This window comes from Onychostruthus taczanowskii, unplaced genomic scaffold (genome assembly GCF_017590055.1).
Source record: "Onychostruthus taczanowskii isolate IOZ18803 unplaced genomic scaffold, ASM1759005v1 scaffold52, whole genome shotgun sequence".
In the NCBI taxonomy this organism is placed as follows: Eukaryota; Metazoa; Chordata; class Aves; order Passeriformes; family Passeridae; genus Onychostruthus; species Onychostruthus taczanowskii.
Window position 1 is genome coordinate 4850129 of NW_024502791.1, and position 23918 is coordinate 4874046.

General features: G+C 37.4%; 1 protein-coding gene across 3 annotated transcripts in view; it reads left to right on the forward strand.

Moving 5' to 3' along the window:
* Positions 1–23918, forward strand: part of WWC3 (WWC family member 3) — a 99639-nt gene that overhangs the window by 53440 nt on the left and 22281 nt on the right. For all 3 annotated transcript variants that reach the window (XM_041416488.1, XM_041416486.1, XM_041416487.1), the window contains exons 6-11: positions 205–334; positions 6336–6485; positions 8492–8565; positions 17464–17706; positions 20612–20701; positions 21846–22420. In XM_041416488.1, coding sequence (XP_041272422.1) covers positions 205–334; positions 6336–6485; positions 8492–8565; positions 17464–17706; positions 20612–20701; positions 21846–22420 — 1262 coding nt within the window. The remainder of the gene's footprint in view (positions 1–204; positions 335–6335; positions 6486–8491; positions 8566–17463; positions 17707–20611; positions 20702–21845; positions 22421–23918) is intronic.

Genomic DNA, 23918 nt, shown 5'->3' on the forward strand with positions numbered 1-23918 from the left:
TGTTGCTTCTGCAGAACCTGGATAGATAATTGCTTTGCTTTGTCTTTAGAGTGGTCTTGGCACTGAGTGCTGTGTTAATTCCAAGTAGAGTATCATTTTATTCCTGGAAATGAAGTGGTACATGAATAAACAAGAGGTCTTGAAAAGTCTGTGTGCTTTCTAATCATGTGAAAATTCCTAAATTGGTCTTAATATTTTCAACAGGATTGATCGTAAGATGTCAAATGCTCATACAAATTACAGACTGGATGAAGCACAAGCTATAATGAGTGAACTTCGAACCATAAAGAAAGCTATATGCACAGGTGAAAAAGAAAGGCAGGACCTTATGCAGGTAAAACATGTGCTACTGAACTACTAAATAGTAGTAACCTACCTCTGGTTTTTTGCTTGGATTTACACTGGGTTTACCAAGTTTAAATAAGGAAGTAGGATGGCCTAAACTGATTTTTCTGTTTGATAATTATCAATAGCAAGCAGTTCAAAAAAGGTAAGTAGTCATTGTCTATATTGCGAGCACAGGACTTCATATGCATTTCATATTTTTGTCTTAGGTTTCATTTAGCTCAGTGTTTCATTGGATATGGCTTTCTATTATTGCTATGTTGATAGTTGCTATGTAGCAATTACACAGTATTAAAAAAAAGCCTTTGTGATTTGTGGTAGTTGTTTATAATTTTATTTTATGTCTCTTTGTATTACCTATAATGAAGTAGGATTGAGAGTTCATGTGCTGAAATGTTTATTCTTGTGTCAACCATGTTTTTCCCTTTATATATATTTCCTCAAACTGGATCTCTGTCACTGTCACACTTTTTGCCACAAACTCTCAAGTTTGAGAGTATATCAAGGCTCTTGTTAGTTTCAAAATGTTCTCACAAAACCTTCACATAGTATGAATAAATACAATGTATATGCAAGCATGAAATTGATGAATTACAGCATGAGTATTATGGGGAGATACAAACCTGAGTCGTGGTCTAACTTTTGGATGGATTCTGTGCCCTGCCTCGAGCTCTCAGTTGTGTGTGTGTTATTAATGTGATAGGAGCTTGAGCAAAGAACAATGACCCTCTGCCACCAAGGGACTTCACTACAGACTTGCCTAAACCTGCTGCATATACAAAGAGGTGATAAGGACAGTTCTCTTCACCCAGTCTTCAAACATTTGTTTGGAAGAAGGCATCTTTGTTACCTAAAGTTGTGGGACCATACTAAATCACCATTGCCATGCAAATATTTTCTTTCAGTTTTCTCTGCAGTAGTGTTTTTCTTTTTTTTTCCCTTTTAACTTGTTAAATGATATGGGGAGTTTATAATCTTCATATAATGAATTTCCATAGTTATGCAATTATTAAGTCTCCAGTGCATCACACAAAGATCATCTGATGGACCACAGGTCCTTGTTCAAGTAGACAGGACACTGAAGTCACTATGAAAAGTTTCTGCCCTGGCAACTTTTAGCCTACGTTTTCCCTTTTAAGTTGTTAAATGATATGGGAAGTTTATAATCTTCATATGAAAAGTTTCTGCCCTGGCAACTTTTAGCCTACTTGTTATTTTGGGCTGGCCAAGTTTTAAAGTGATTCTCAGTCTTCCATGTGCCTAGCTAGCAAGAAGTGATTAAAAAGGCACTTCTTCATGGATGCAGTAACACACATTCTAGGAAACTAACTGGTAATATAAGGACTTATGTGTGAGATCTTGGAGCAGTTTAACTACTGGCCTTGTTTTTACTTCCCCAGTAGATTTTTTTTACCTCTTTTCCTTACATTTTCAGTCCTCAGTGGCAGTAAATCCAGCTGTAAACATTGAGATGCTTTGAAAATCATATTTGTTAAACCAACTTTAAATGTGCTTGCAGTTTCTTTAAATAGTGTTGTGGGAGTTAGAACTCTAGGATCAAGGATTGGGCAGTGCTGGCAGGACCAGAAAGAGGTTGCACAAGACAAAAGCAAAAATGAAAAGTGTTTCATCCTTCTTCATGGCTCTCTGTGATATACAGGAAATATGAGTCTATTCTCTCTAGGAAGAGAGATACTTCTAAAGGAAGTATCTTTTTTTAATTAATGACAATATTTTGTGATGGAATCCAATATTACAACATTAGAGTATATGCAGTCCAGGGGAATGTAGAAAACAGTTGTTCCACACAAGTGTGGCATGCAAAACATGTCTTCATGTTTTGTTATAATGGCTATACAGAGTTAAATGCCATTGTTTACAAGCTCTATAATTGTAAAAATGGTGTATTTTTGCCAGCTTACTGTGCTCTGCAAAAATATCCAGCTCTCTTTTTAAATATTGATTAAAAAAAATTACTTTTTATGCCACCAAAGTAATCTGTGCTATGCCTTTTAATAACTATTTGAATATTATTGTCACAGATTTAGTTAGCTTTGTCAAATAAGTATAAGTCTATTTTAAATGTCTTCCTAATAAGTTCAGAATTCAATCTGCATTTTCCTATTCATATTGGAGTTGTATTGTCCTTGAAAACACTACATTTTAAAGTTATTGTTGTTCAGAAAAACTTCCTTCAGAAATCTTTTTTATTTTGAAATTTGTTAATAGACGATTTAGAAGTATAGTGTAAAAAATATGGGGTTTTATTTCAGAGAAAGGAAACAGACTGTTGCGTACTACTTTTTAATTTAGATCTGGCCAGTGTAAGCAACAGAACTCAACACAGTAGAAGTGACTCAGTCTTGTGTAGGTGCTTGGAAAATTGTAGCTGTTGTAGAAGTATGATAATTGGTTTAGTTGTGTGGGTGAGGGTGGTCAGATTTAAATTGGATGCTGTGATTACAAATAAAGCAAAACATGCAGTGTTACTACTCAGAAAAAGTGGGTAGACTTCTTATATAAGGTTGAATAATAAAGGTGTATGGTTAGGTTCCTGAAAGCAGTGTGTTTATCTCTCCTCCCCCATCTCTTTCTTAATTTTGTTTCTGTTCAGTGTGTATGTGCTTTTAAAATGTCATCCTTGGAGAGCAGTAGACTTTGGTTTTTGTGGGGTTTTTATTTCTTCTTTTTTCTTTTCACTTTGTTACCAGATAAATTGGCTAAATAGGTTAGATAGGAAGTGCAGTGAAATTGTGCAGAGTGCTCCCAAATCATATGGCAACAGATAGTGGTGAAATGACAGTGCTGATTTCTCTCCTTTTGGGTAAGTCTGGGCTGGTGTGCCTAGAACTTCACATTAACAGTAGGCTTATTTGGCAGTTTCCGTGGGATTGCCATAAACAATCCTTAAACTGGAGATGAAAGATGGATTCCTCTGCATAGCTGGGGAGGAAATTACTCCTACTGTTTATAATAACAATTCTAAATTGTTTCTATCTAAAAATGTGTTAACTTGGGTTGTAATTTTCCATGTTAGGGGTGCTGGTGCCTGTTTTCACTCACCCAACTAGAAGGACTTAATGCATTTATGCTTGCCCTAGGACATTGTCATCTGTGCTTGTAGATGTAAGTTAAGGTGATGCTGCTTGGTGGTTGCCACCTGTCAAATGCTTTGTGATTTTTAAGTAGGGGCCAGGATTCAGCCTGGATAGGACCCCTGGCCAGCAGCCAAGAAGCCCTTCATTACCTGCCAGGGACAATGCTAGAGGGCATCAGGAGTGTATCAGGAGTTCATAAAGTAGCTGAAATACAGGCAAAAATTTAGATTTAAGTTCTGGCATCAGGATATGTGGTATTGCACATACCTGTAACATAATATGTGTTAGCCAAAGGTGGCAGATGGAACATAACTTATTAGGAGAAACCTCAGGCTTTCTGAATACTGAGTTTTTGTTGATGCATCTGGCTGTGCTTTACTGGGAAGAGGCCATGATCTGGAGTTATTATTTCCATGTTACAAACCCATTAGGGATACCTCTTGATCCTCCATACAGCAGGAGTCTTGACAGGACTGGATGATTTCCAGTGAGTTTTGAAGAAGAGAGTGTTATGTTCACTCAATTATCCAATCACAAAATAAAAGGCCAAACAAAATCAAATGTAACAATAATTTTAATAAAATTTAAATGAAATAGTTGAAAATATATAAAATTGAATACATTCAATAAATTGGCAGTATAATTTGGTTATAATAAAATATAGTCTGGTTCGGGTAATGACGCATAAGCAAAATTACCGCGGGGTACGGAGTGCGAGGGCCTTGGGACCCCTGCCACCTCACGTACAAGCTTGCCAAGCCCAAAATTCCCCCCTTTATACTGTCTATTATCAGCATCCCCTCCTATTTTCGATTCATCACACTGGTGTCTCCACCTTCATTTTCATCTTCACCGCGCATGCGCCACCATCTTTCAGGGGCTCGCACCACTCTTTGGGGGGGTCGTCCAGATGAAGGCCGCTCCTCTTCAGTTAGGCAGGAGTCTACAGTTTTCATAAAGTAAAAGTTGTGGATTTTTTTCCCATGTTGTGGGGCAGTTCCTTTCACAAGGGTAAAGGGACACTAGCTAGGGATCTCTTGGCAATGTAACTTGAAATTGAATTTGCAGTTTCAGGGCTGAGAAGAAAATATATTTTTGTCCTTCATACTAAAATGGCTCAGTTCAGTTGGGAGGTGGCAGAAGAATTAGCTTTTTTGGTGGACCCAAGACAAGTTAAGCTTCTGGAGGCAAGTGATGGTAGCCTTGTCCTACTGCCAGCACATCTGGCATTGCTCTGTGCTGTCCTCTTTCCTTGCCAGTGCTGCTTGTGAAATCCCAGCCCCTCTCAGACCTGTAGAGAACAGGCAGAGACTGAAGAGGGAGCAGCAAAAGCTGTCCCATACGTGGCATGTACCATGTGCCATTCCCTAATAGGAAAGAAACAGAGTGTGTGATTTGAAGGGCTGTCAGGGAGGAACACAGGACCCCACTCTTGTGACTGGGGAGCCCATTTGCTCACTCATCCTGTACCAGGCTGGGTGTTCTCCCTCTTTTTCATCTCTGGTGGAGGCTGGCCTGAAGGAGGGGCTGGTATATGAGAGTAGAGGGAATGGACCATGTATGATGGAAATGGAGGCCATCAGAAAAAGCTGCTTTTTCTGGCTAGTTTCAGGCCTGCTACAGTTCCATAATCCTGGATGCCTTGTAGGCTCTGAAACCAGATGCCTTCATCTTCAGCGTGGCCTTGCTCTTCTTGTCAGTAGCAAACAGTTGCTGTTACACATGTTCATTTCTGGGCTCAACTAATGGAGTTTGATGTAAGAAAAAGCAGCATTGCTGTGTTACTCCTTCATCTGATAATTGGATATGGGCAGTAACCTCGGCTTGTTGCAAATCACCAGTAGTCAGTGCTGCTGAAATTCCTGAGGACCAGCCTTTTTCCCAATGCAATGTCCCTGATTCTGTAGTTCAGACACTAGAGTAAGAAGTTTTAGTAAGTTTTTTATGTGTATTTTTTGAACCAAATTTTTTGATTGTGTTATGATTTATAAATTACTACAGATCTTCAAATTTCTGATGATTTTTCCCCCACATTTTTAGATTGTCCCTTTTCCTGTGAAAGATAGATGAGAGGACAGAATGTTTTTCATTTTTGTGGGATGTGTAATGCTGTCATAAATGACAGCCGGTGATTTTGTTAGTAATACTGCATTATCTGTAATTTTTGAACAAGAGAGAATGCACAATGAGAAAGCAAAAGTGATACTAACAGTTTTGTTCTTTAAAGGTTTTTTTAAGAGCCTGTCAAGAAAGCTTATATTGTCAAAAAATTTTTTTTTAATTTTGTGTCATTCTGTCATATTCCCCTTTCCCCTCAAAGTCTGATGTTTCTGCTTTACTCTGACTGTTTGTGTCATTGTCTAGACATTTCAGCGATGCCGCTTGCTTAACCCAAAGTGTAAAATATCTCTTAACTATGTGAACCCTGGCTAAGAGAGTGCAGGGATGATATCTGCTGTCATAAAAGTGCAATCAATACAAGGTGTTCATCAAGTTGGATGAGATAACAGTAGTGACTAAGGAATGTAACCTGTGCAGATAGATGGCAAAAGGGCAGGTGAATCACATTTGTCTTCCCTATCAGCTAATGTGAAGTTGACAGCTGCTAGATTTAAAGAGCTGAAAGCCATACAGAAGATAAAACATTCACAGATCTAAAACAAATAATATAAAGTCTGTTTACTGTTACATGTATCTTTTAAAAGGAGAGGTTTATTCCAAAGCAAACTTTTTGCATGCTGGTAACACAGCAATGAATTTTGCTTTCTGTAAATAGCTCTGTGTAGGCAGGCTACCAGTTTTTTAAAACAATAAAAGCATTTTTTTTCTGTTATTAAAAAGTATTGTAAGAACAGTTTCTTCTAATCTTTTAAAATATGTCTTCTCCTTTAGAGCCTGGCCAAATTAACAGATGGATTCAGGAATAGCTGTTGTATTACAGATTCCCTGCAGGATCTCCAGCACAATTCTAGTTCACTCAGTGACTCCTGTTTACCTCAACAGCACTGTGATGCTTGTTCTCAGACTGACATCACTGGAGAGGTATGTGAGTGTTCCTATGTGAAACATTTGCTGTACAAAATTAGCTGCTTTTGAACTACAGCGATACAGTGTTATTAACTCTTTTAATTGAAGAGGTGTTGGCTGGAGCAGAAGGAAAAATCTAAAGCATTACTGGTGGTGAGGGAGTTTCATTTGCTTGTTTTTTCCACTATGTGCAAGCTATGGGCTTGGGTGTTCTGCTGCTGGAGCGTGGCAGAAGGATGCAGGGGCATGCTTGTGAGCAGTGAGAGGTAAAGTCAACTCTTGGACTCAGCCAGCCCAGCAGAGCACTTCTTGCATTACCACTTTGGTGACTGCAGGTTCATCTTGGAGTAACTGCCCTTGCTGAGGTATCCATGGACCTCTTCTCTTCGTATTCCCAGCTCTGAATTATTGATATTTGTAATAAGGCAGGAAGGAAGAAAATTCTTTAGCCAGCTTGGAGTAGAGACATGATTTTGCATAAGATGTTAGCATTGTGGTAGTAGTGATAGCTGTGTATATTTTAAGTTTTATTTTTTTATATCTTGTTTTTATCATGCTCATATTCATTGTTCGTATACATTGAAGATGTGTAGTAGATCTCTGCTACTTTCCTCTAAGACAAAGTATTTTTCTAAATCAACAAAACTTACAATGTAGTCTATTATACCTTTGTTCTCATGTATGCCTTTAAATATGATATTTGAGGAGAACATACTGGGTTTCCTTTGAAGTCATTCTATCTGAATGAAATTGTGTACTCCAAATAATAGTAAGTAAAAATTCAGGTTGTACTAGTATTATGGCAGCCCAGTTGTTAGTAATAAAACATATGCCTCTGTAGATGACTGACACCAAAGCAAGAAAGCAACTTGTTTGTAGTTTGTTAGTGTGATAGTTTAGATATTACTTTACATTTAGTAAGAAATTATCTCATTGTTGGATTTACCATCCTATTTCTCATCTATTATAATCCTCCTTCACTGCTGGCTAGTTGTCAGATCGGATGTCTCCAGAAGGTCCCTACTGAAGAGGAAATCCTGTTCTTGAGAAAACTGAGCTAATGCTAGGCTGTCTTTCGGGGTGTTAGGTAGATGATGTCTTCAGGGTGTCATTTTTCACATGGGTGTTGCATGGGATTATTGAATTATGAAACAAATTACCAAAAGGAACACAGGAACATTTTCCCATTTGCAGTACACAATCCAAGACAAGTACACTGTGGAAATTATGTTTATTAGGTATAGGCTTTTTGTAAGGGAAACAAAAAATACATAATTACCTGAATCTTTTCACAGAACTATTGTTAGGGCCATGTGAGTAGAAAAGAGGTGGAGTTTTTACCCATGGGATGATGGAGGCAGAAAAAGCAGCAGCTAGAGGAGAACTCTGGAGGTGCAGCAATGCACTTGTATAGGAGCTTAGGTTTTAACTATTAGACCGTACAAGAACTTCTGAGGAAGGAAGTGATAATGCCCTAAAATAGAAATTGCTGTAGAAACATTATGCAGTAGGAGTTGCAGCATAAATGCACATTCTACAACTGCTGCAAGGATCAGGTGGGTTTTTTGTACTAATGTTTAAAATGCACTAATGTTGTAGGTGCTGGATAACACATCGCAGTACAGGGAATGTAATCTGAATTGCTTCTAATAAAAGTATTCATAAAATAGCCATATAAAATAGCAGAATATTTCAATTAAAACCCTCTTTGTCATGTAGACTTGGATAAAGTTGAAAAGCTTTGACCATTTATCAATGATTCAATTTGCTAACCCTTGATTTCCAGATTAATAATTTATTGAAAGAGTTAATTTATCCTTTCTACGTTTAGCAATAAATTAGTTTTGCATTTCTAAGGCATAAAATTGACTTTTTATTATGTTACTACTTAAAGCATAGAGGTTTCTTTAGTGAGTCCAGTAAGGTAGACTAATATATTCCTTTCATTATTGTGATGAGAGTATTTTTAACTTGTTTCTGTCTTTATTTTTCCTCCTCTCCTTGCTCTTCAACTTTGCAAGTTTGGGTTTGATGACAAAACAAGACTTGTAGACAAAGTAAGGCTGAACTGGCAATATGAAGAGGCCAAAAAAAGGTAATTAAAGATAAATCTATTGGGTTTTTTATTTACTTTAGTGATTAAAGTTTTCAAAGTAGAACTGGACCCAGCTTCCTAGCTCTAATGTCTTTGGGAAGACTAATTTGCTCTCTATTCAGTCGTTCACAGATAATGAAAGTTTAGGTAAATATAGGACTTTATAATCAGATTATTATATTTGTTTGCAGAGATAAAGCTAAATGTTAGCCCTGTTCTATACGTGTATAAACACAAAATTGTAATGGTTCAATTAAACTGTTTTACATTTTTTCCACCCTCTTTCTCAAACCTAGATATAAACAGTCTTTAAACTTAGACTTATCAGCATGGTCTGTCAGGATACCCAAAGCTTTGCATACCTGTGTCTTAAGTTCAGTGTACTGAACTTGTACATGAAGCCATGAAGAAGAAAGAATGCTGAACTTCCTGTGAGATAAATGAAGATGTTCAAAAGAGCTGAACAAAAGGGTACATAAAAATAAATGTTGAAATTGGAAAAAAAAGTCTGATAAAAATGGTAGAAAGTATTATTTGAAATAGATTGATTCTTCATTAAGTCCTTCAGTCTAAATGCTTATTGTAAGTATTTCTCTTGAGGAGGCTAGTCTTGCAGTGTTTTTTCATTTAGCTGATTGAAGTTTTAAAAGTACTATCTACCTAAATATTTTAGCAAGTCCTCATTGAACCTCATATTCAGAACAGTAGTGTAGGTACAGGTGAGTACTTGAAGTCAGTCAATTAATGCACTTAGGATTATTTTGATTTGTGCTGGTAGAATATTTTGTTACTCAATTTGACTGACACTTAAAAGATTCAATTATAGTTAACTTCAAAAACCATACTTTTAAAATTTTTATAAATTAGGATATCTTTTTCTTTTCAATGTGCTCTATTCTACCAGTTTTCTACATCTCTCAGAACAAGAATTAGAAAAAGAAGTTAAATTCTTTTGCCTCTTTTTTTCATGTCGTGGTGACTATTTCTTTGGGGGCATCTGTAATGCTGTCACATGTCTTGGCCAGAATTGGAAGTTTATAGGCAGTACACCATTTTATTGTTCTTGGAAAATTTACCCACATTTGGACACAATACAGGCTTCAAAAAATTAAGTTGGTACATACAAGTTAGGTAAACACAGCTAAATCTTCAGGATTTGTAACTTGAATGGAAGTCTGTGTCATACATACCGTGTGTAAACACCAGTGACTATTACCTAATAAAGGTTAAATAATTGGGGGGAAAAAAGAACAAAACAAAAATGTGTCTGTGTCCCGTGTTTACTCACAGGCTAACTTAGCACTTAATAGTCCAGTGATAATTTAACAACTTAAGAGTTGCTGAAAAAAGAATGATAGAATTTGGTTTTATACTGTTCAGTTTAACAGAGCCACTGATGCTGTGAAAATTGTATTAAAATATTTTTAGTTCAGCTTTCTGACTTAGCGTTTCTGTGTTTTTCAAAACAATTATCTTCTTGTTTGTTTATGACAGGGAAAAGATGGAGTGATGTTTTTTCAGAGGGGGTAAAGAGGTGTTGGGTTTTTATGGGTTAATTTTTTTTAGTAGCAAAGCATTTCTCAGCTGGAAATGCCGAACATTTGTTTCTGCATGGAATGCAGTATTTCTGAACATCAGAAGTGAACTGGTGTTTGATCTTAATTAAGTGTAGAAAATCTGGGTAACTAACCTTCCAACTAGAGAATGGTGATTGCAGTAAGAGCAGTTTTGCTTTCCCAGGATAGCAGCTCTGACAATGGTCTGTTATTTAGCAAAAGCATGTTAGTTGCTTTAAAAGAGTAGCCTTATTCTGCCCAGTATGTTGTACGGAAGTAATCAGCTTTCAGCTTTTGAGTGGAACTGCACAAAGCTCATTGCCCCTACCAGTTATCTCTGTGGTTGCATTCTTCATTTATCATGCATTCCTTCCCCTTAGCTTGCTGGCATTTCTGTAGGGCTTTTGTCTCTACTAAATATCTTTGTGTTCATTCTCCCTTGGCTGGTGAAATATCTACTGTTACTGCACAGTGTGGGTGACGGAATGTGCTGCAATGGATTAAATCTACAAAGTAGAAAATTAAAATGCTACAGTATGTCACAACTGTAAGGCAGTATATTGTCACTGCTTGCTTGTCAAGTGGGTGTTGAAACATACAGCAAATAAGTACAACATACAAACTTTTAATGGGAGACTTAAAATGCACTGTAGTAGAAAAGTATGTCCTTTCCCTGAAAGGAAAGCAGGAAAAAAGCCCCACAAACTGAAGGACAGAGTGCTGCATTTTAGTTGCTCTTGTGAATCTAGCCGTATATAAACAGAATATTTGCCTGATGTAAAGTCTTTAAAAATTAAGATATTCCCTGTGTATGGAGTTTAAGGAAAGAAATGCAGGGATTTGAAAAATTTGGGAGATGAGATCCAGTGATTGCAGAAGAGTTGGCTTGCACTCCCAAAATATCCTTCCTCCCTTATAAAGGATAGTTTCATTTTAATTCCTCCTTCAAAAATCTCTCTGACTGCTGAATGGTTTGGCCTTTGCATAAATTAAGACATTCACATAGCTTTTTTTCCTCTCCATCACTTTCCCACTGGAAGGAAGTTGGATGATTTGCAATTTAATTTTTCCCATGGGTGTTTCAGATGTTGTACACTGTGGGTTCTGACATTTCCAGCATGCTGGGGAAGAGATCCTCTCCCCTGTTTCTGATCCAGGCTCTTGGAGGAGTTTTTGTAAATTCTGCTTTTTAACTCACCAATCATGCTGAAAGGAGGCTCAATCACTTTTCTTCCACTCTGTACTCTTCCCCCTCTCTCATTATTTCTAAATAAACTGTACCTTATTTCCATGAAATTTCTCTTCTCAGATCTGCCAGTGTGGCCCTCCGGAGAAGCAGGAGGGGGAGGGAGGACGGTCTTTTTGAACAGACAGCCCCAAGCTGCCTGGATAAATACTGTTTTTAGTTTCAGTTGCTATTTCAGTGAGACCACCTCTCATGAAAGCATTTGCACACTGGAAAATGTACCCCTCAAGCATTTTTGTGAATATACTGCTTCATAGCACGAGAAATCAAAAGCAAATTGTTTTTATTTGATAACTCTTTAAGTTGTGCAGTCAGTAGAATGACTACATTAAGTATATTAGCAAATGTTCATGAAATGTCCTTGCTGCAGTGCCTCATATCCCATGACGTATGTTAATTGGTAGATGAAAAATAATCCCTGTAATAAGAAGCAATGAAAGTTTTAGCTGGGGGAGTTTTTTGTTTGTTCTTTTTTTTTTTTTTAATAGTCCAGTCTGATGGTAGCTAACTTTAATGAACTAATAATACATTCAAACATCTCCAGCCAGCTTACCTAGTTTGGGTAATATTTATTTGTATCTTCTGTGAACTTGAATTCAAAGATGTTATTTTTCCATTCATTTCATAAAGGCATGCAGTGGATGTCAAGAGATTTATATTAACCTTGAAAAAACCTATTCCTCAGATATGCTTAATATTTCTACAGTTGTCTTTAAGGATGTTACTTTTTTCTGTTCAGTATAGTTTGTTGCAAACTTGTCTCATTTCGAAAATTAAATTTCAGTTCGGCCTTTAAAACCACTAGCATAAGCAGAAGTGTGTCAGTGCAATTTGTGCTTATAGTGACAAAGTACATGTTGATTGGATATTGATAGCAACATTCCAGTACTAATACAATAACATAGTCAAGTAGTTTCCTTTTAAAATTTATCTTGTATAGGCAGGTTTCAAGGTTTAATTACGGAATCTCTAGTGAAATTCAGTGGATTTGTATGCTTTATTCTGCTGAACTAACCTGAAAATCTGATTTAAGGATGAAGTAATTTTTTGATAGCACATAAATACCAGCCAAACCTAAATCTGCCAGTGTTGGTTTTTAAACTTAAAACATTTTCTTTGGGTTATAAAGGGAGCTTAGACATGAGCTTTTGAATTTCTTTAAAGTTTTGTACTATTTCACCTGTGCATTTGGGAAAACTTGCTTTTAGCACATTTTTGCAATTTTCCTAAAATCTGCAGAATGCCAGTGGACTCTAATGGCTTCATGAGTTTCTTAAGCCAATTTAAGACCTCGTTGTTATTGAATGAATTGGGTTGTCAGGAAGGCTGGGTATTGTACAGAGCATACTCGTGTTGTCTGCCAAAGCTGCAGTGGCACATACTTGCAGGAACAGCCAAAATAGACACAGTGGAGAAATTTTGTGAGCATTTGGCTGAGTTCCCCAGCTTCTTGTTCTCTTCCATTTCTTTCTTCATCTTTCTCTAACGTTCCCCTCTTTGGATATAAATCATAATCCATACTCAAGAGGGTCAGTAAATACGAGAAATTACTAAGTTCTTACACCCTTCTTGATGTGTCTTCAGTCCAACAGCCACCTCCTTTGGGTATTGCATGTGGGAGATATTCCCTGTTTCCTGAAGTGTCAGAGAGCTGGGTCCAATTATAAGCCTAGGGAAAAGAGTAAGCAGGGCTGATTTATGTGATCTTAGCTAATGTTTTCTTTCAAATAAGAATATTTTCATTATTTTATCTCCACTGGTCTTCCCATAGCACAGGTAATAAAGGCCTCAGTTCTAGAGTAGTATGGTATGTCAGCCAAAAGCCAAGGCCTTTAAATGTAGAGGAGTATTGCTGGGTTTCCTTTCTTCTCCTTGTAAAATTCAAACCATCGTCAGTTTGAAGAACAAGTGCCAGCAGTAGGATGCCCATAATTCGTCCATTTTATGAGCATGAGTTAATACCTTTGAATTGGTTCAGAGTATTTCCCTCCCCAAGACACCTATCTTGTTTGTAGTCTGAGTAAGAATCTAACATGGGATAAATTGTAATTGTAAATCACTGATCTCACAAAAAGTGATTTTTTACATACTTCTCATGCTCTATTTAATATCTTCTTGAGCTCAGCAATATAACTTCATTAGTGCTGGGTTCAGAAATCACCCTTGAAAGTGATTTTGTGCACATCAACAAAATATTTAAGGCTCCCCAGGTATTTTCAGTGACAGAAGGGTTGTCCCATTTTGTCAGGGGGAGAGGGAACTGTGTAGAGCTATAATGATTCAGACATGCTACTAAATTTAATTAAATTATGTCTAATTAAATTTTGGAAATACACGCCCTTTTTTCCTCATGATGTAGTTTGTATAGTAAACTAGTGACTCTGCTGATCTCTATCCTCATGCTGTGTCTGCATTGTCTTGAGTGAGACATCGTTCTAGATACCTAGGTATGGCCATTTCAGGGCAAGTGTGCCATTTCAAGTGTTTGCTTAGGATCATCACCAGGTTAATATGCCTTAACAGGAACTGTTATGTTCATCTCCATTCGAAATTTTTAAATACTGAATTAAGCACCACGTTGGCCTGCCTACCTAGGGAACCAGTCATTTGATACCACCTACTCCAGTGAGGAATGCAAGCTCCCCAGCACTTGTTATGCAAGGATGGGAATGGGCAAAATGCCTGGAATGTTGATGGCCCAAAATTAATAGCTTTTTCCACAGGAATATGTTAAATGGCTGGATCAGTAGGGACCTCAGTATCTGGCATTAGGCCAGATAAAAGCACTCTTGCAGTCACTACAGTTAAAAAATAGTATCTTTAAAATACTCATTAGGAAGGAAAAATGTGTTTGAAAAACACAGACTTCATAAAGGATCCTAAATATTTTTATTTCCACTTTAGGTTGCAATCTATGTCAAGTCATTGATTTATTTAAGTGGATGTTTTAAGGCAGGTTAATATATGCACTGAGTTTGACAACAGCCATTTTCTTCTAACGCAGCAGCAGTGAGAATGGCTGGTGTAGTACAGGCATAAAGTTTGGCATAGGCAAGCATAGTGAAATGGCTTATTCATATATTTATTGTGATTGGAAGAAAAGTTTGTGTTTGAGGAGACAGATTGCAGTTATGGAACATACTTAAGAGGACTTTTTTATTAAGTTCTGAGCATAACTAAACATGACTACTGCCATTTTTTTTTTTGTAATTTTGGGTGAATGAGACCATCAAGACCTTAGGAGTGTCTTCTATCCAAGGAGATAAATATTAAAAAGTTTGTCACTGGTAGCTTCTTGGAACAACTTACCATACAGAGGGATTGCCTAGTAGAAAGCAAGTAATAAAATTACCCCAAAACTTCAGTTCATGTGCAGGAAATAGAGGTTGCGGAAAACTGGCTTATTGGTGCTTCAACAGATTCCTGCGTTATATAGTATTTTGTGCCTGCTTTTTCTTTGTGTAAAGGGAAAACTGTAGAAAGAAGAAGAGCTAGGTGAAAGAGCCAGCTAAGAGTGTTGAGGGATTCAAAGTAAATACCTAATCAGATTTTGGAACTCTTCAGTGATACAAACCTTGTCCACAGCAGTACTTTCCCTTCTTTAATAACAGTATAATTAAGTTATTGTATGAGAACTTCCTACTTTCAAAGCATCACCATAACAGAAATTGAAGGGAAAAAACAAAGTTTAAGCTGGAATGTCATACACAAAGGGAGTTACGTGCTCTCAGCAAGCTCAAGAGTCTAAATTAAAACCTCCTGTATTTAGTGAAGGTGGTGTTTTACTCCACAGACAAGTGGAATCACTGATTCACTGGACTGAAAGAGGGGGATCTTTTCCCTGATCATACTTCTCTCTTCCTTGTTGCCTTTGTTAGTGTTCATTTGTACCTGTGGTCTGCTTCATAACCAGCTCACCCTGCAGTGTAAAAATAACTAGCAAAACAATTGAATGTTACAATGAAGGAAGGGGTCATCCCTTCAGCTGTCTTATGAAGAAACACAGAGACTTCAGATGAATCTCATCTTCTTTTGTCCACAAGCTGTGTAAAAGCTTATGAACACAATCAAATAGTCCAGGCTCATATGATTCACACTCGCTTGCCAAGCTGTGATAACTCAATTGAACCGGAATTCTGTGATTCTGTTGAAAGGATCTTGAGTCCTTATTTGTTTCATTTGGCACCAAACACCTGAAAATCAAGCTGTATGTGCTTCAGGAGTGTTTACTGAATATTTAACAGCAGAGCAGCCTGGGTAGGGGAGAGAAGAGATCCTGACCCTGCTTGTTCTTCCTGGCCCTGACATTTGGTCAGTGGGGCGAGGTGCTCTTCAGGAAGCTGCGTCTGGAATTCATGCACAACAGCTGAAGCGTGAAATATGTGGACTGTATGTATCGATCCACAATGGTGCTTTCAGTAGCTATTGGCAAGAAGTTGGTTATTAATGCAAGGAGAAGGAAATGTTATTGAAGGGCTTGATAAAGTATTCTGCTTTAGACAAAAATGTGACATAATACCCAATTTCTTTACTTGCTGAAATGAAATCTAAGGGGTGTGGGGGGAAACTTCAGTGAAATTCTTATTCATATGTGGGATGCAGTCACTGCAAAGTGACTTACATTGATAGTTTATTCCCTTCCCCCAATAATAAGATGGCCAAATACTTCCTAGATGTCAGTAGGAGATAAACCTTATTGCATGAGCTTTTGTTTTCAAATGGGGGAAGCATTGCCTTTGTTAGCATTGCCTTTTCTTTTATTCATAATCACATTATCACACTGTGAATCATCTGTTTGTGTGTTATGTGCCTTTACCTTGCTTTTTTGTTATTAATTTTCTTTCTTACCAGATATTTTGGAAAAAGATTATTTTAATCAAAACCAATGAACTATAGCCTACTTTCATGGCTGGCTTGAAAGTGCCTTTGTTTATTTATTTATTTAAAAGGTAGCAGTCTTTTAGAGGTACTGATCTTTGAATGCTACCATTTCAAAGTGGAGATGAAACTGAGGTTTAAACTACATAAATGTTGTACAGTTCTTGAGTTCCAAATGGTCAAAAATCAGAAAACTGGGTTTTCTCTTACTTACCTCTAATTTTAGCTGTTAAATTCTAAAGTGTCTAAATTGTCATTGCAAGACAAACATAAATACCTAACAATAAATGTTCTCCCTCTTACGCCAAAAGAAACATTCATGAAATGTCTAGCTTTAGTGTTCTTGGTAATACTGATAAAAGTTCAAAATTTGTTTTTAAAAGAACACTTTCTTAAAATGTCAGCTGTGGAATTATTCTTAAAACTGTTGTTTGATGTAATAGTTGGGCATTGTTGAGATATAAGAAACTTCTTCTAACTGTAAAGCGTACTATAGAAAAAAACCCAAGTTAGTTTATTTAATTGCATATTTTATGATAGATGAATCTAAAGCTACTTGTATTTTGTAACCAGTAAATCTTTTTTCCAAATGTTTCTGTTTTAATGGCAGCTTTAAAATGTTAAAATTTTTAAAATTTGTCATTTAGGGTAGCCTAATATTTTTGGCCCCTTGAACGATTCCATTCCTCTATGAGGTGGGACATGATTGCGTGGACCGGTTGTCACTAGTTAAGTGTCTCGCCTTCAACTTCTTCAAATTCTTACTACACTTTTGAAATCCCAATTTAAGATCTGATTGTAGAAGAAGGAGGAATGAGAAAGTGTTCAGCTTCATCAGCTGCACAGGCAGTAAACTCGAGCTCTAAAATATTAATTAATTTATTGCAAAATGAAAAAGGTGTGAAAACAGATATTGTCTATACAGTAGGTAACACTGTAGTTCTCACACATCTACACATGTAGGAGCGCTTGCAGTTTTTTGCTGTTTTAAAAATACACAGAACAATTAAAAAACTCCTAAAACAAATCAACTAAACAAAACCCTCCAAAACCAAGCCCACCTCAAAACCCAGAAACAATCCTCCCAAACCCCTCTAAATTTTCTTCATTTGATATTTAGAAGAAAAAAGGCACAGGCATTAACAGGCTTCATGTTCTGATATTTTTCCTCTTGTCTTTCTCTTCTGGATTTTGAAATACATTTATTCTCTTTTAAAGAGTTTCAAATATACAACAGCAGCTGGCCTTGCTAGATAATGAATCCTGGCCAGGAATGGCTGAAGCAGACAGGGACCGTCTTCAGCTCATCAAGGAGAAGGAGGCTCTTCTTCAGGAGCTGCAGCTCATTAGTCAGCAGAGACGATCCCCAGAAGACATTGCACGTTTGGAGGAGGAAAAAAGACGCTTGGAGGATGAAATTCAGCGAGCTCGAGCAACGTCTGCTCATGGGGCCACTGAAAGGTTTGGGAACTTCAGTTGTTTTCTTCTCTGTTGTGAGATCCATGTAGGTAGCTTCAAAAGGAAGAGTAGGGAATTTCATTGTGTTTAAGGAAAAAAGTAAGTTTCTAGAGAAATTTAGTTTCAAAAAAGTAGAACACCACTCCTGTCACTATTTAATTCTATCTGTCTTGAACTTCTCTGAAGCACAGTTGCAGGGATGTCGACTAGATAGTTTTCCTTTCATTCATCTGAAAATTCTGAATAGGAAGAAAAAATCTGAATAGAATCTTGAAAGATGCTTGGAACAGGTCTGAGTGATACTGTCTGATAATAGAGACCTGAACGACAGTACCTGGATAGTGATAGATTTTTCTGTTCTTTGCAGTGGAGTAGTAGTCGTTTCCAAAAGCATTGGAACAAAGATCCTTTGCTATATTTAGGTTCTGGCTTATAACAGGAAAGTTAAATGATTATGTTTTTGCTGCCTTTTACATACAATCTTTCCTTTTCATTTGCAATGTCAGCAGTGGGAACACATCCCAATTCTGACATTCAGAGAACATAGTAAGCAAAGTCATTCTTGAAAACTTAAAAATCAAGTTATATATAAAATAAACAACCCAAAAACATATTAGTGGAAACACAGTGTTTATTTCTAAGTTGCATAGCTTTTCCTGTAGCCAGAGAAAAGTACAAAACCTCTTAATCTCTTTTTACCATAGTCTGCTTCCAGTGAAAGCAAGAGACTACTCGTTCTTGCTTCTTATAAATAGTGGTAAAACCTCAGCTTTGACACTTCAGGAAAACCTACAAGAACCGGCTTTAATGTGATCTGTGTAAAGGTTAATATTTACACAACTAAGACACTTTAAAAATATTTGAAAGTGCTTTCCATGCACAGATTTTGACAACTTCAGTTTCTTTGAAAATGCTTACTTCAGACAGCAAATTCAGGCAATAAATAGAAAATTCACAGCCAGCCTACAGGTCAGTGTAATATATTTTGCAATTTTTGCCATATCGTTACATTGGTTTTCCAGCTTAAACTGACAGAAAAGGGAGTTCACTTTACTCTGTCGTGTAGTAAGTTTTATTTGTTGTTTTTGGGCTCTCATGTTAGGTAGTGCATACTGTGTTGGCAAGAGGGCTAAGCTATTTTTCCATGGAGTTCATGCTGTGGAAACCAGCATTCTACTGTGGTACTTGATATTTCAAATGCTAGCAGAAAGTTGAGCAGAAGTTAGAATTATACTGATGGGCACTCTATTTTTAATGACAAATTGGAGGAAAGCTTAACTGTTAGTAGCCCTGATTTTTTGATTATTTGTTTTAGACTCAGAAATAACCAAAACTATTTCTAATTCTGCTTTTGTATTTCCACTTTGTTCTAATTGTGAAATACAAAGGTGTTTCTTTCTTAAATAATTAGCACTTCTCTTACTGAGTTTTAAAGGCACTGAGTTATGCACAGATCAGAATGAACTTAAAATCTGTATGGCAGAGGGTTTTGTTCTTTGTTTTGTTATAGTGCTGTTTTTGTTAATATTGGCTGACAGCCTTAGTTGGAGGTATTTCTTACCTTTTAGTGCAGGTATTTACCCTGAAGCATTGATCACTGTGGAGTGTAGGTTCCTAAGTTTGTTTTTTACAGTACATGGTGTGAATATCTCTGCTTTCACCTGCAAGCTTTTGAATCAGTTAAGTTTCTTGTGACCATTCATCCTTTTCTTTTGGTTCCTGCATGCAGTGCCTATATGGTGTAAGTTTGCATAGCTCAGCTGCAGCCTTTCTTGTGCTGCTAGTTAACCTGGCCTGGGGTGCACAAAGTCAGGAGAAAAGCCTGAGAGCTGCTGTTTTATCCAGGAGAACTCCCTTTCTGTTGATTTTTAAATCCTGTTCATTAGCATGTTGAATTCTAACAGCCATCTTTGCAGCTGAGGAAGGTCTGAGGCAGCCTAATAACTTTGATCTGCTTTCTCCAAACTGTTTGTCAGAACCTCCATTTGTTGTCAGAACCACCACCTTGTGATGTAGGGCTGGAGCTGTGACTTTCCTGGACATACAGAATGTACAACACAAACCAGAATACTACCCTGATATTATCTTGAAGTTCAGTGGTTGGGCTTGGAAAAACAAAACATCAGGAATATAATTCTGGATCCAGAAAAAGAGTAGATGATAGATAAAATCTATTACTTGAAATTCCAATAATGTCAGAATACTGAATTTAAGATATCTTATAGGTGTGTGAGATTGATGGCATTAAAGTTACATTCCATTTGTGTTGTGGTATTGATACTGACTAATTCAGCTGCTTGTTATTAGAATGGGCAAAAAATAAGTTGCAGCATGAAAATTTTCTTGTAATGTAGTAGTCAAGATGCTGCATCGCCTGCTTAAATATAATCATAAATAAATGCACCTCAAACACATGGAATAAAAGCTTAAATTTGACATTGGTGGTTATGCTTAATGGAAGTCCTTCAAAAATTCTCTTTTTATCTTTGAAATTTTACACTAATTGTCTTGGAATATTTTTTGTGTGACAAGGTGTAAGGGCATACTATTTTAATAGCAGAATCAGCAAGAGAAAAAAAATAATCTTGAAGGGTCTGATATTTTTACCTAGGACGACTTATGACTGCTAATTGCTTTAATGTATTTTCAGCATCATGACTCTTATGTTATGGTTCAGTTACTTTTCTTGTCTGGGAATTCTCCTGGAGTCTTGGTTTTTGTGTTCTTGCTGGAATTACCATCACTGCATATGAGCAGCATAAATTAAAACTTTTCATTAAACAGTGCAACTTTTTTCAGTATTCCAAACTTCAATGCATTGATATTTTTCCACACTTGGGAAGCTCCTAGCACTTTTTGAACAGTACTGTGATGAAGACAATAGTAATATGTATGTGTTTAATTATAGGATACTGTTACAGGAGAAGAGAAATTGTTTGCTTATGCAACTAGAAGAAGCTACACGTTTAACCTCATATTTACACTCCCAGTTAAAAAGGTAAGTTTTTTCAAAGCAGGCTTTGAAGTAACTACAGCAGAGAAGAATATTAATAATGTATGAAGTTAATCTATTTTACTTCTGTTTATGTATGCCAAGTAAATTAATTTTTCACTACATTTATACACTTCGTGGAATGTGACGATTTGGATGGAGTTTTATAAATAGTATTAGTGATGGCTATTTGGGGTACATTTTTAAGTGTACCTGGGAATTTTATATGTTACCTTACTTTCTGAAAAGGAGATAAGTTCTTAAAATCTATTGTAATATTGTTATAGTTTCACTCTGGGCAGATACCATTCTTTTAAGTTCTCTAGTTTCATAATATTCTGATACCTTTAAAGGTAGGGGATTTTGATGCCTGGTAAGATGACAAAATTTTGCTATTTAAATATGAGAATGTGTTAAGATCCACACCAAAGTCCAGAATGTTTTGCATATTCACACTCACAGCTGTCTTTTGAGATGCAGCTCTTGGGGATTCCTCAGTTTAACACCATAGCAGCATCAAAAACTCAGTTCCTGCTGAGTTCCTGTCTCTCTTCATCTCTCTGGCACTGATATTCTTTTCCCCCTTAACTGAGAATGGTGAGAGGAAGTGGAATAGGATTCATCCTAAAGTCTTTTTATTTTGCATTGGAAAATCCTGTGAGAGTGAGGCTTACACAGCAGTTTTTTAGGACATTGCAAATCCCTTTGCACTTCTTCTGCCTGGATTGTTTATGACCAATCATTAATGTAAATTTGAGCTGGATCATGGTAATCTATCCTTCCTAGCTTTGCATTGAGTTTGCTGAGCTAGAGCCTACTCTGGCCTCTTTTCTGCCAAATCAAAGCTGTTTACATGTTAGATGAAAGAGTAGGCTCATCCTGCTCTTGGATGTTGTTGGACTGCTGTCTTCAGACACTTAGCCCTGATCTGATTGTCACATGTACTGCTCCAGTCATGGCTCTACTTGAGACTAGGGCAAGAGACATGAGCTAGACTTTAAAATGCCAAATCATTCTTTCATCATGTCACCGTACTGATTACATGTAAAATTGCTTGTGTAATCTGGATTAGTTTTTAATGTCTGCATTGGTAGTTCTGATTACATTTGAAACGGCATTTTTGTGTTTTTTCTTTCTTTGCATGGCATAGTCTGTCAGCTAGCACCCTCACCATGTCCTCTGGCAGCAGCAGGGGATCCCTGGCCTCCAGTCGAGGATCCTTGGCCTCTAGCAGAGGCTCCCTCAGCTCAGTCAGCTTCACGGACATCTATGGCCTTCCCCAGTATGACAAATCAGACAGCGTTACAGACTACGGGCAGCATTTGCGCTTTGACATAATTCCCTTCGAGTCTCTCACCAAGGATGTGCCCTATGCTGATCCTATTGGACACTCGAATTTCAATAAGCAGCGGAGGTCTCTGGATACCCCGCAGTCCCTGGCATCGCTGTCGTCGCGGTCCTCCTTGTCATCATTGTCTCCTCCGAGCTCACCTCTGGACACCCCATTTCTCTCTGCATCACGAGATTCTCCATTGGCTCAGATGTCAGAAGGGTTTGAGGAGATTGCAGGCATGGGAGCCCTGGAAATGCTCAGGGCTCAGAGCACAGCCTTGGGTGATGATGATGCACAAGGCACGAGCTCGTCTCAGACGTCTGCTTACCCTCTGGACAATGAAGGGCTGCGAGAAATGGGACCACACCTGACTGCTGTCCAAACTGGTGGAGGTGAGTTTATGGACATGAGTATTTTGCCACATCTTAGAAAATGTCAGCATGCCGGCACAATAGAGATTGTTCCTGAGTTAGGCTTATTTTACTACCATCAGGTAAAAATTGCATGGTAGGTGTTATCTGTTAAAAGCCTGACCAAAACACAGAAAAATCCCCCAAATCCGAACTCTAGTTTTAGAGCAAAGAGGTGCAAGAATAGAGCAATCCTTGTCAATAGATCTTAAAACAGCTGTGAATTGACTGGAAGAAAGGGAATGGAATGTAGACTTTCATTGGTGTGTAGCCTTTCAAGGACCTAGCAAGTATGAGTAAAGTATTAGTAAGAAAAAGTATAGGTTAGTTACTTCTGAGGCCCCCAGTTGTGCTGATGTTGCCTTTATTCTGATAATGGAAATGAACACAAACCCAGGAGAGATAGGAAATAATCAACAACTGTCCCCTACAAAAAAACCCTGAACACAGAACATGAGGTGATGCTTCTGACTGCACTTGAAGGCTGGCTGACTACATGCTGAACTTATATATATTCCAGCCCAGGTTCCCTTGTCCAAATTCTGTGGTGGAGCAGAAGCCACAGTGGCATGGCTGTAATGAGTGCATGGTGCACTCATGAGTAGGTGCTTCATCAGCAAAGGAGCATCTTTTGTAGGGGATGTGTGAGGTGTTGTGCATCTGCTTGGCTGGTTGTCTCTGAGCACCTGTGTGTGCTCCGATGGCAGAGGGGTGATGGGAGCAGCCAGCACAGCACATGCACTGTTGACTTTTCCTTTCCTGCTGGTCTGTGAAATTGAGAGACTTGCTTTAGTTTGCCTTGGCAGAAGCTTCTGAAAGCACTGCAATTTGAGAAACATGAATTAGAGAAATCAAAAGAGGAAACAGAAAACTTTTGAAAAAATTAAAATTAAAAGCCTGAGCATACAGGCACATGACAAATTTATTTTCCCGTTTTGACCAACCAAATGAAGAACTGCTCTTAGTATGAAAAAGATAATCATGATTAACATTTTTGTGTGTTGACTTGCTTGTTTTTTTAATAATACCATACTAATAGAGGAAGGTTTTTAGAGTTTAGTTTAATATTAAATTTTGTGAATTCCATCCCATTTCTGTATCCAGGATTCCATGTTAGTATTGTGTAGAATGTTGCATTCAGGACTCATGATGTCAAGAATAATATGAACTATAACCAGAGAATGGATCATATTATCCTACCAAAATCTTACTTGGCAAGTGATAATACAAAGGAACATGGATGGTATTTTACAGAAAACCTATTAGGTTTTCATTTTAAAAAAGAAAACATTGCCACAGTGCTAAAATGCCTGTATTGTTCAAAAGCATTTGAGTCTAGACTTAACCTACTTTCCTTAGTGCAGCTTGCACTGCCAGAAGATACTGCAGCAGAACTTACTTTTACTAGCTGTAAACATTTCTAGTGCCCATATTGTAGCTTTCAGACCAAAATAAACAGAATTCCAGAGACCAGCATGAA